General features: G+C 40.5%; 1 protein-coding gene across 6 annotated transcripts in view; it reads right to left on the bottom strand.

Moving 5' to 3' along the window:
• Positions 1 to 12,164, bottom strand: part of LOC124796248 (alpha-L-iduronidase) — a 232,588-nt gene that overhangs the window by 21,494 nt on the left and 198,930 nt on the right. For 5 of the 6 annotated variants that reach the window (XM_047260344.1, XM_047260348.1, XM_047260347.1 and 2 more), the window contains exon 13: positions 11,984 to 12,060. The exons of the other annotated variant lie outside the window; for it this stretch is intronic. In XM_047260344.1, coding sequence (XP_047116300.1) covers positions 11,984 to 12,060 — 77 coding nt within the window. The remainder of the gene's footprint in view (positions 1 to 11,983; positions 12,061 to 12,164) is intronic. 6 annotated transcript variants of the gene reach the window in all.

Here is a 12,164-nt window from a genome sequence, read left to right as displayed (position 1 = left end):
TGGGAGCATACCAACCTGTTCCAACCTTCCAAGCAAGGCCTCCAGGTATGGTTCTCCATCAACTTTGGTGCACAACAATCTTAAGAACTGCTCGCATGTAATGTCATGGACAAACTGTGTTGCAGGTAGCAAGAGAACTGCACCAGAAATGACTGTGGAGAGGCCCTTGGATGTTGGCACACCAGGTACATGTAGTCTGTGGCCATGAGCTCGGCCCCAGTCCACCACCAGCAATGGAGGGTGAAACTTTGACAATGCCAACCACTCATGCTGACGAAACATCAGAAAAATCTTCAGATGAGCATCAGCTGAAGAACCCGAGACAGAAACCAATAAGCAGTTTGTCAACAAGTAGCCAGGAAAGCTTTAAAAATTTTATTAATGAATATTGTGTTGAAGAGTTCAACATGTACTGTGGTACAACATCATACCTACAAACCCTAAGGTTAGGAATTCAGACAGTTTACAAGTAACCAGCATGAGATGTCTTTAAGTCTGATTAAGTAGTTTGAGAGAGTAGTGATAAGGTTTTCACTATAATGAGCATGGAAGGTTGCAGTGTAAGAGTCATTAACACATTGTTCTTAGATCCAGTGATATTCAGATATTTATATGTAATGGGATGTGTAAAAGTAGGATGAAGCAAACAGCTTGGTGGAATGACACAGTCAAGGCAGCCTGTAAAAGGAAAAAGAAGGCGTATCAAAAATGTCTACATACCAGAACCCAGGTAGACAGAGAAAGTTATGTTGAAGAAAGAAACAAAGCCAAACAGATAATTGCAGCATCCAAGAAGAAATCGTGGGAAGACTTTGGAAACAGGTTGGAGACTATGGGTCAAGCTGCTGGAAAACCATTCTGGAGTGTAATTAGCAGTCTTCGAAAGGGAGGTAAGAAGGAAATGACAAGTATTTTGGACAGGTCAGGAAAACTGCTGGTGAATCCTGTGGATGCCTTGGGCAGATGGAGGGAATATTTTGAAGAGTTGCTCAATGTAGGTGAAAATGCGATCAGTAATGTTTCAGATTTCGAGGTAGAATGGGATAGGAATGATGATGGAAATAGGATCACATTTGAGGAAGTGGAGAAAATGGTCAATAGATTGCAGTGCAATAAAGCGGCTGGGGTGGATGAAATTAAGTCGGAACTCATCAAATACAGTGGAATGTCAGGTCTTAAATGGCTACACAGGATAATTGAAATGGCCTGGGAGTTGGGACAGGTTCCATCAGACTGGAAAAAAGCAGTAATCACACCAATCTTTAAACATGGAAACAGAAAAGATTGTAACAACTACAGAGGTATCTCTTTAATCAGCGTTGTGGGTAAAATCTTCTCAGGTATTGTTGAAAGGAAAGTGCGAGTATTAGTTGAGGACCAATTGGATGAAAATCAGTGTGGGTTTAGGCCTCTTAGAGGTTGTCAGGACCAGATCTTTAGCTTACGGCAAATAATGGAGAAGTGTTATGAGTGGAACAGGGAATTGTATCTATGCTTTATAGATCTAGAAAAGGCATATGACCGGGTTCCTAGGAGGAAGTTATTGTCTGTTCTACAAGATTACGGAATAGGAGGCAAACTTTTGCAATCAATTAAAGGTCTTTACATGGATAGTCAGGCAGCAGTTAGAGTTGACGGTAAATTGAGTTCATAGTTCAGAGTAGTTTCAGGGGTAAGACAAGGCTGCAACCTGTCTCCACTGTTGTTCGTATTATTTATGGATCATATGTTGAAAACAATAGACTGGCTGGGTGAGATTAAGATATGTGAACACAAAATAAGCAGTCTTGCATATGCGGATGACTTAGTTGTGATGGCAGATTCGATTGAAAGTTTGCAAAGTAATATGTCAGAGCTAGATCAGAAATGTAAGGACTATGGTATGAAGATTAGCATCTCCAAAACGAAAGTAATGTCAGTGGGAAAGAAATATAAACGGATTGAGTGCCAAATAGGAGGAACAAAGTTAGAACAGGTGGACGGTTTCAAGTACTTAGGATGCATATTCTCACAGGATGGCAACATAGTGAAAGAACTGGAAGCGAGGTGTAGCAAAGCTAATGCAGTGAGCGCTCAGCTACGATCTACACTCTTCTGCAAGAAGGAAGTCAGTACCAAGACTAAGTTATCTGTGCACCGTTCAATCTTTCGACCAACTTTGTTGTATGGGAGCGAAAGCTGGGTGGATTCAGGTTACCTTATCAACAAGGTTGAGGTTACGGATATGAAAGTAGCTAGGATGATTGCAGGTACTAGTAGATGGGAACAATGGCAGGAGGGTGTCCACAATGAGGAAATCAAAGAAAAACTGGGAATGAACTCTATAGATGTAGCAGTCAGGGCGAACAGGCTTAGATGGTGGGGTCATGTTACACGCATGGTAGAAGCAAGGTTACCCAAGAGACTCATGGATTCAGCAGTAGAGGGTAGGAGGAGTCGGGGCAGACCAAGGAGAAGGTACCTGGATTCGGTTAAGAATGATTTTGAAGTAATAGGTTTAACATCAGAAGAGGCACCAATGTTAGCACTGAATAGGGGATCATGGAGGAACTGTATAAGGGGGGCTATGCTCCAGACTGAACGCTGAAAGGCATAATCAGTCTTAAATGATGATGATGATGATGAACGGGATGGTAACTAGTTTATCAGAACATAATAGTCACCTGTTAATAATAAAACATGAGGACCAAATAGGTTTAAATCACAAAAATTAAAATTAATGTGAAACAAATTAGTAGCCTATTACTTACTTAAAACATAACAGAGAATTCTGTGGGGAAAGTTACAAAGCAGCTGCTGTAGCTGAAAAATTTAACTCTCTTTTAAACATATTACTACAACATTTTGACTGGATATAGGTGTAGCCAAGACACAGCAGGCTTTCAGTAGGACACCAGTGATTTAAGGAAAAATAGGAAAGAGGAGGAACATCCTACTCTTAGATAGTTATCACAGAATGATTGTAGGTCAGTTGCAGTATGAAAAATTGGGAAACAAGTACAGGTCACAAATTACTTCAAGCCAGATGCAAGCATTAGCCAAATGGTAAAAGGCAAAGGTTTCAGTAAGAAGGATCATGTTGTAATAGTTGATGTACCAGGTAACAGTACTAACAGTGATTAGGGCTACAGTATTGAGAGGACCTTGTAAAGATAACTGTTGGAATGGACTCTACAAATGATGAGTTTGGGGTCAGCCTCTGTTGAACAGTTCTGTGAATTAGGTCAACATGGAGTCAACCCCAGTTGCTGCCTTCAAGTGTGGGGTCAAACACAGTTTACGTTGCTGTTGATGCTATTGGGAGGGGGGTTTTACCAAGCATCCCATACATCTCAACAGGAATGGACTGTACTGATAACTGAATATCTGGTGGGAAAAGGGGGGGGGGGGGGGAAGGGGAGAATGGGGACACTGACACTGATAGGCATAACACTGTTTACTGAAGTGAGGGTAGAACCTTTTAAGTGTAAACTCAGATTTCAAGCTACCATTATCAAGAAGTAAAAACAACTGAAAATTTTGAGCCTAAATATGAGACAGTAAAAAAGGAGGTTACAGTGAGCTTACTGCATCAAAATAGTGAAGGGTTAGAAATAGAATCAATGAACTTCTAATTGGTTTATAAGAAGTGCAACATGCAATCACGTAGATGTAATATATGTTTCTGAACATTACTTGAGCAATGATAGAGGGATGCTGAATATTGATGGATATATCTTAGCATCCAGTTACTGAAGATCAAGTATCAAGTATGGAGGAGTTGCCACTTACAATAAGAAGGGATACAAAAATATGAAAATTTCATATCAATACATTTTGCAGTGTAAAATATAAACAATAAGCAATTCAGAGAAAGAAGGGAACAGTACCTTTTGAAATGTGGTGCTGCAGAAGAATACTGAATATTAGATGGATAGATCATGTAGCTAATGAAGAGGTACCAAACAGAATTTGGGAGAAAAGAAATTTGTGGCACAATTCAACTTGTTAATAGAACACATTATGAGGCATCAAGGAATCATCATTTTATTGTTGGAGGGGTCTGTGGGAGGGTAAAAACTGTAGAGAGGGGCCAAGAGATGAATACAGTAAGCCAGTTAAAATGGCTGTAAAGGCTTTCACAGGCTAGAGTAACATGGAGAGCTGCACAAAAACAGTCTTTGGACTGAAGACAACAACAACAACAACAACAACAACAACAACAACAACACTATAGTTGCAGTAGTGTCAGGAGTCCAGACATTATTATGTGCCAGGATGGTCAATTCAGGATGGCATGCTGGACGGTGGGTGTGTACTACCAGTTCCTCGGCATTTGTAGAATCAGAAATGCTCCATTAGCACATAAAATCTTTATTCTTTGAGATGTTGACAGTGATCCAAAGGCATTCTCTGACCACCAAGCAGCTGTGGCTACCTTAGCAAAGCATAATGTGGCATACGTGGCTGCAGCAATGTGTGGTGAGTGTCAGCTGGTTGCTACAGCAGTTGGCCAAGCACACAGCATGTTGGCTCCACACCCAAGACACCTTGGAGATGCCCAGAGGCCACCTGGATGGTGCTAATTCAAGATCCAGTAGCATCAGGTCTAAAAGCAGCCTGCACACCAGCAGCTAGAAGCAGATTAGCCCCCTATGGCACCACTGAGCGACAGGGAGTATGTCTCGGTGTCTGCAGCACTTGAGGACAAGATACTGCTAAGATTCCAGCAACAAGTATTAATTGTTGCTTGACCCAGTTTTGTTATGACCAAGTGACATGTAATTGACCAAGGTGGATCAGCACTGGGCTATGGCATGATCTCATTCAGCTCACTACTAGGGTGAGCTTGGTCTTGCACATGCTGTGTCAACAATATTCCAGCCCTGGCAACAGGTTTTAATAGCCATCTGGCTTGCCCTCCCTAGCCATGAGTTGTGAAGCCTGTCCATAGGGGCATTGGTGTAACACTGTTCTGAACCTACCCACAGCAAGTTCTCAGTAGGAAACTAGTGGTTTAAGAAAAAGCAGGAAAAAGAAGGAACATCCTGCTCTCAGGTAGAAATCATTGAAGAAGTTTAGGTCAGCTGCCATAATAAAAAATGGGAAACAAGTAGCATCTTACACATTAATGCAAGCCTTAACCAAGTGATAATGGCATAGTTCTTTGTACAAAGGTACTGGAAAGGATAATCATGTTGTAATAGTTGGTGCAGCAGGAACCAGTACTAACAGCGACTGGAGTCACAATACTGAGAGTGACCTGATAAAGACAGCTTTGGCAATCAACTCTACAAATGATGACTTGTTTTTGTTTGCTGGTGTTCTGGTCAGCCCCTACTGAACAGAGATCAAATGCCTCTTCCAGGTGTTGGTTGCTGTTGATGTCATTCACAGGTAGGGTTTTACAAGGCATCCCTGCCTCTCAACAAGAATGGGAAAGGAAATTGTCTGTACTGCTTGCTGAATCTTTATGGGCAGTGGGGGACACACACTCATGGGCATAACATTGTGTTCACTAGTGGAAGGGATGCACCTTTGTTAGAGTTAACTCAGATTTCAGGTTACCATTATCAAAACAAGTAAGCACAACTGAAATTTCTGAGCCTAAAAAAAGTGGAGATAAAAAAGGAGATTAAAGCAAACTTATTGCATCACAATATGGGAGGATCAGAAATAGAATCAATGAACTTCTGATATGTTAAGATCTGCAGCCTGCAATCAAGTAGAAGTAATATGTGTTTCTGCAAATTATTTGACCACAGGTATACACTATGTGATCAAAAGTATCCGGACACTTGGCTGAAAATGACTTACAAGTTCGTGGTGCCCTCCATCAGTAATGCTGGAATTCAATATGGTGTTGGCCCACCATTAGCCTTGATGACAGCTTCCACTCTTGCAGACATATGTACCATCAGGTGCTGGAAGGTTTCTTGGGGAATGTCAGCCCATTCTTCATGGAGTGCTGCACTGAGGAGAGGTATCGATGTTGGTCAGTGAGGCTTGGCACGAAGTCGGCATTCCAAAGCATCCCAAAGGTGTTCTATAGGATTCAGATCAGAACTCAGTGCAGGCCTGTCCATTACAAGGATGTTGTTGCCATGGAACCATTCCGCCACAGGCTGTGCATTATGAACAGGTGCTTGATCATGTTGAAAGATGCAATCACAATCCCTGAATTGCTCTTCAACAGTGGGAAGCAAGAAGGTGCTTAAAACATCAATGTAGGCCTGTGCTGTGGTAGTGCCATGCAAAACAACAAGGAGTGCAAGCCCCCTCCATGAAAAACACAACCACACCATAACACCACCGCCTCTGAATTTTTACACAAGCTGGCAGATGATGTTCATCGGGCATTTACCATACCCACACCTGATATCGGATTGCCACATTGTGTACCATGATTCATCACTCCACACAATGTTTTTCCACTGTTCAATTGTCCAATGTTTACGCTCCTTACACCAAGGAAGGTGTCGTTTAGCATATACCTGTGTGATGTGTGCCTTATGAGCACCTGCGCAACCATGAAATCCAAGTTTTCTCACCTCCCACCTAACTGTCATAGTACTTGCAGTGAATCCTGATGTAGTTTGGAATTCCTTGTGATGGTCTGTATAGATATCTGCCTATTACACATTATGACCCTTTTCAACTGTTGGTGGCTGTGTCAGTCAACAGAGGAGGTCAGCCTGTATGCTTTTGTGCTGTACATGACCCTTCACATTTCCACTTCACTATCACATTGGCAACAGTGGACCTAGGGATGTTTAGGAGTAATGAAATCTAGCATACAGATGTGTGACACAAGTGACATCCAATCACATGACCACGTTCGAAGTCCGTGAGTTTGCAGAGTGCCCCATTCTGCTCTCTCACAATGTCTAATGACTACTGAGGTCACTGATATGGAGTACCTGGCAGTAGGTGGCAGCACAATGCACCTAATATGAAAAACATATGTTTTTGAGGGTGTCCGGATACTTTTGATCACATAATGTAGTATGTTGAATATTGATGGATATAGCTTAGTGTCCCATTACTGCTGGTCAGCTATGGAGAAAGGAGGAGTTGCCACTTACATTAAGAAGGGATCCATGTATAAAAATATTGATATCCATACCTTTTGTAGCAATCAACAATTTGAAGATTGCACTGCTGAAATAGAGTGTCTAAGACTCCATCTGGTAATTCTGAAATATTTATGAAACAACTCGATGCATTATCGAACTTCTTCACTCCCAGCATCATTTGGTAATTTTAAGGTGAAATTTAAATTTTTCAGAGCTTATCTATTTTAGGGCTATATATATATGCCGTTTGCCACTTCATACAATTTAGCTCCTCTTATGTGGTTTTGCAACAACAATTATGGGGACCAGCAACATTGTTATTGACAACATTTTTATAGATTTGTTAAGACACCAAAGTCATAGTGTAATTCCCTTAGTTAAAGGCCTTTCAGACCACAATGGTCACTTGATGACATTTAATATCAGAATGAATGACAGAAATAAATATGAATGGAAAACTACAAGATCATTAAAGTAAAAGGGACTGAGGAATTCAAGAAGAGTTTGTGAATACAGACTGGAAAGATTTGCATAAGACCTTGGCATTAATGAAAATTATAATTTATTCTATAATATAGTTATATGATACTTTGGCAATCGTTTTCACAGGAGATTAATCAGTAGAAGCAGATTAAACGTGCCTAAACCCTGCATTACAAATAGATTCAGAATGAAACTTCCTGGCAGATTAAAACTGTGTGCCCGACCGAGACTCGAACTCGGGACCTTTGGCTTTCGCGGGCAAGTGCTCTACCAACTGAGCTACCGAAGCACGACTCACACCCGGTACTCACAGCTTTACTTCTGCCAGTACCTCGTCTCCTACCTTCCAAACTTTACAGAAGCTCTCCTGCGAACCTTGCAGAACTAGCACTCCTGAAAGAAAGGATATTGCGGAGACATGGCTTAGCCACAGCCTGGGGGATGTTTCCAGAATGAGATTTTCACTCTGCAGCGGAGTGTGCGCTGATATGAAACTTCCTGGCAGATTAAAACTGTGTGCCCGACCGAGACTCGAACTCGGGACCTTTGCCTTTCGCAGGCAAGTGCTCTACCAACTGAGCTACCGAAGCACGACTCACGCCCGGTACTCACAGCTTTACTTCTGCCAGTACCTCGTCTCCTACCTTCCAAACTTTACAGAAGCTCTCCTGCGAACCTTGCAGAACTAGCACTCCTGAAAGAAAGGATATTGCGGAGACATGGCTTAGCCACAGCCTGGGGGATGTTTCCAGAATGAGATTTTCACTCTGCAGCGGAGTGTGCACTGATATGAAACTTCCTGGCAGATTAAAACTGTGTGCCCGACCGAGACTCGAACTCGGGACCTTTGCCTTTCGCGGGCAAGTGCTCTACCAACTGAGCTACCCAAGCATGACTCACGCCTGGTACTCATAGCTTTATTTCTGCCAGTACCTCGTCTCCTACCTTCCAAACTTTACAGAAGCCCTCCTGCGAACCTTGCAGAACTAGCACTCCTGAAAGAAAGGATATTGCGGAGACATGGCTTAGCCACAGCCTGGGGGATGTTTCCAGAATGAGATTTTCACTCTGCAGCGGAGTGTGCACTGATATGAAACTTCCTGGCAGATTAAAACTGTGTGCCCGACCGAGACTCGAACTCGGGACCTTTGCCTTTCGCGGGCAAGTGCTCTACCAACTGAGCTACTGAAGCACGACTCACGCCCGGTACTCACAGCTTTACTTCTGCCAGTACCTCGTCTCCTACCTTCCAAACTTTACAGAAGCTCTCCTGCGAACCTTGCAGAACTAGCACTCCTGAAAGAAAGGTCCCGAGTTCGAGTCTCGGTCGGGCACACAGTTTTAATCTGCCAGGAAGTTTCATATCAGCGCACACTCCGCTGCAAAGTGAAAATCTCATTCTAGCTTCAGAATACCATACAAAACCAACAGAAGAATCTACTTGGTGTCAAGGGTTAATGTGCTGTCAGCACTGAATGTCATTAGAGATAGAGCACATGCTCAGATGTTTCAAGAATGGGGAAGGAAATCTGCCATGGCCTTTGAAAAGAATCATCCAAGCATTTGCTGGGAACAATTTAGGGAAATCACAGAAAAACCAAATCTGGATGGCTGGATATGGATTTGAGCCATCAGCGTCCTAAATGCAAGTCCAGTGTGCTAACCAAGTCATCAGAGTATTAAAATGTATGGAATTGGCTCTGAGCACTATGCGACTTAACTTCTGAAGTCATCAGTCTGAATGGAACTCCAAGAAAAAAATAAGCTCCTTCATCAAAAAGATAAGAACTATTAGGAACAGTTAGAAATGATACAGGAAAAAGAAATTAAGAAAATGAAGAAATTTCTTTAAAGGTAACCAATCAACTTATTAAAGATAGTGCCAAAATTGTAGAACTTTTTTGTAACTTTTTATTCTGGATACCAGATAATTTAGACTTGAACACTTCCTTGGCAGACAGTCAATAGCTCCGAAGAAAAGACTTCTGAAACAAGCTTGAAAAAACTCAACTTCATTCTGTACCTCCTACAGACATTTTCAGTGTTATCAACTATCTTAAAAATAAATATGTAGTGGTTATGAAAAATCAGCAATAAAATAATGAAATCTGTTCAGCTGAACTTCGTAGTATTATCACACCATAACCATAATCACAATTAAGTCCACATCTGAAAGTTGGGTCGTTAATGAAATACAATACTTAGCACTGAAAGCATGTTTATTAAGGTCACCAATATATAGACAGAACAGAACTGCATCCTGAATGGAGAGTGGTGCTGTTTATACAAGCATATAATATTCCAAGATATGGAAACATTACAAAGATAAGGAATTTAGAGAACCTTCCAGAAATGATAAATACGAAATATCAAATATTTGCAGGTGATCAGATTTAAACTTCTGACTTGTAGCTTGCCAGCCACAACACAGACTGCTACTCCACACTGCATGCAGCACAGCTTACAGCAATATATTGAACTGATGATGACAATGATGATGAAATCCCATACTCCCTGACAGAGCACAGGGGAACGACACAGGAGACCTGTGCCGCTATACTAGGCAACATCCTAATGGAGGTGACATGCCATTGCCTTCCTCTAACCATAATGAGGATGAATGATAATGATGAAGATGACACAACAACACCCAGTCATCTTGAGGCAGGTGAAAATCCCTGACCCCCTCGGGAGTCGAACCTGGGACCCCATGTTCGAGAAACTAGAATGCTACCGCAAGACCACGAGCTAGTGGCTGGCAAGCTGCAGGTCAGAAGTTTAAATCTGATCACTGGCAAACTGACATTTAGTATCTGTCATTTCTGGAAGGTTCTCTATATTCCTTATCTTTGTAATGTTTGCATATTCTGGAATATTATATGCTTGTATAAACAGCACCAATCTCCATTCAGGATGCAATTCTGTTCTGTCTATATATTGGTGACGTTAATAAACATGCTTTCAGTGCTAAGTATTGTATTTCATTAATGACCCAAATTTCAGATGTGGACTTAATTGTGATTATGGTTATGGTGTGATAATATTACGAAGTTCAGCTGAACAGATTTCATTATTTTACCACTGATTTCTTCATAACCACTACATATTTATTTTTAAGAGAGTTGATAACACTGAAAATGTCTGTAGGAGGTACAGAATAAAGTTGAGTTTTTTCTGGTATGTTCCAGAAGTCTCATACACAATTAATCTTTTTGTTGTGATGCTTTCCCAGAGGGACTAAAATATGCTGTTGTCAAGCCACTTAATAAAAAGAAGATAAAACAATGGTAAAGAGGTAAAAACACATCTCATTATTGCCTGTATTTTCAAAAATTTTGAAGAAGTCTATGTACTTTAGACTTTATAAACATTTAGTACAAGAAAACACACTCAGTAGCAAACAGTTTGGAGTTCTAAAAGAACTGTCAACTGAACAGGCTGTATTTACCTTGACAGCTGGTTTATTAGAATCAATAAACCACAAATTACTACAATAGGAAATATGAAATATTTTGGACTTGTCTAAGGGTTTCGATTGTGTGAACTATTCAGTTCTAATGCAAAAGTTAAAATATTACTGAACAGTAGTGACAACATGTTTGTGGTTTTCATTTGACCTAAAGTAACACATACCAGTTTCATGTCAATCAGAACAATATGCTATCACAATCTGAAGCAATCAAACATGATGTACCATAAGATTCAATGTTGGGTCCTCTATTGTCTCTGATATAGTTTCACAAGATACAAATATTGTTCTTTTTGTAAACATGCAAGTACAGGAGTAAAAAATGGTACCAATCCCCTTGCAGCTAATGAAATATTTGGAAACATCCAAGGCAAATGTATTATTATTTACTTTTGACAAGACTCAGTGATACAGTTCAGTGCTTCTCACAGAACTCCATAAATTATAAAAATAAGTTTCTTAAATAATGAAATACAAGAATTAGAGGATGTTGAGTTTTTGGAGAACAGATAAGCTACAATCTTGTTTGGAAAACCACCACCTAGAATTAATGAAGCACCTTAGTTTAGCTATTTTACAGTAAATTTATTTTCTGCTAAAGGTGCTTTAAAAATCAAGAAACCAGTTAATTCTGCATATATCAATTCACTAATGCATTATCGAATCATGCTCTGAGAAATTCAACTTACATGGACAGTATGTAGAACATTATGCAAAATCTCCTTAGAAAGCTGAGTATTTTGACAACAGTGTCACTACACACACACACACACACACACACACACACACACACAGGGCATTTCAAAGTCTTTGCAACAAATGTCTAGAGGTGGCTCCCAAAATGGCACCATGTTGGTTATGAGATGCAGATGTAATGAAATATTTTGATACAAAGAGTATTCAAAGACTGCTTTCAAACAAAAACTAATTTAAGTTCATCACTGATCTGTGATAAAAGCGAGCTGCATATACTTACCTTGTGTTTATTTCTTTATCGCTCCATGTGAGAAGTACTTCATTGAATGTAATATTAAAAGCCTTTAACTTTGTAACCTATTGGATAAACATATTAATTTAGTCTGACTTTTTTAACACTGTAATCAAAAAGTTAGAACAGCAGTCAAAAATGTGAGTAACCAACAAAAGAAAAGCACTTT

This window comes from Schistocerca piceifrons, chromosome 4 (genome assembly GCF_021461385.2).
Source record: "Schistocerca piceifrons isolate TAMUIC-IGC-003096 chromosome 4, iqSchPice1.1, whole genome shotgun sequence".
Lineage (NCBI taxonomy): Eukaryota > Metazoa > Arthropoda > Insecta > Orthoptera > Acrididae > Schistocerca > Schistocerca piceifrons.
This window is presented reverse-complemented; position numbering and strand designations above follow the sequence as displayed.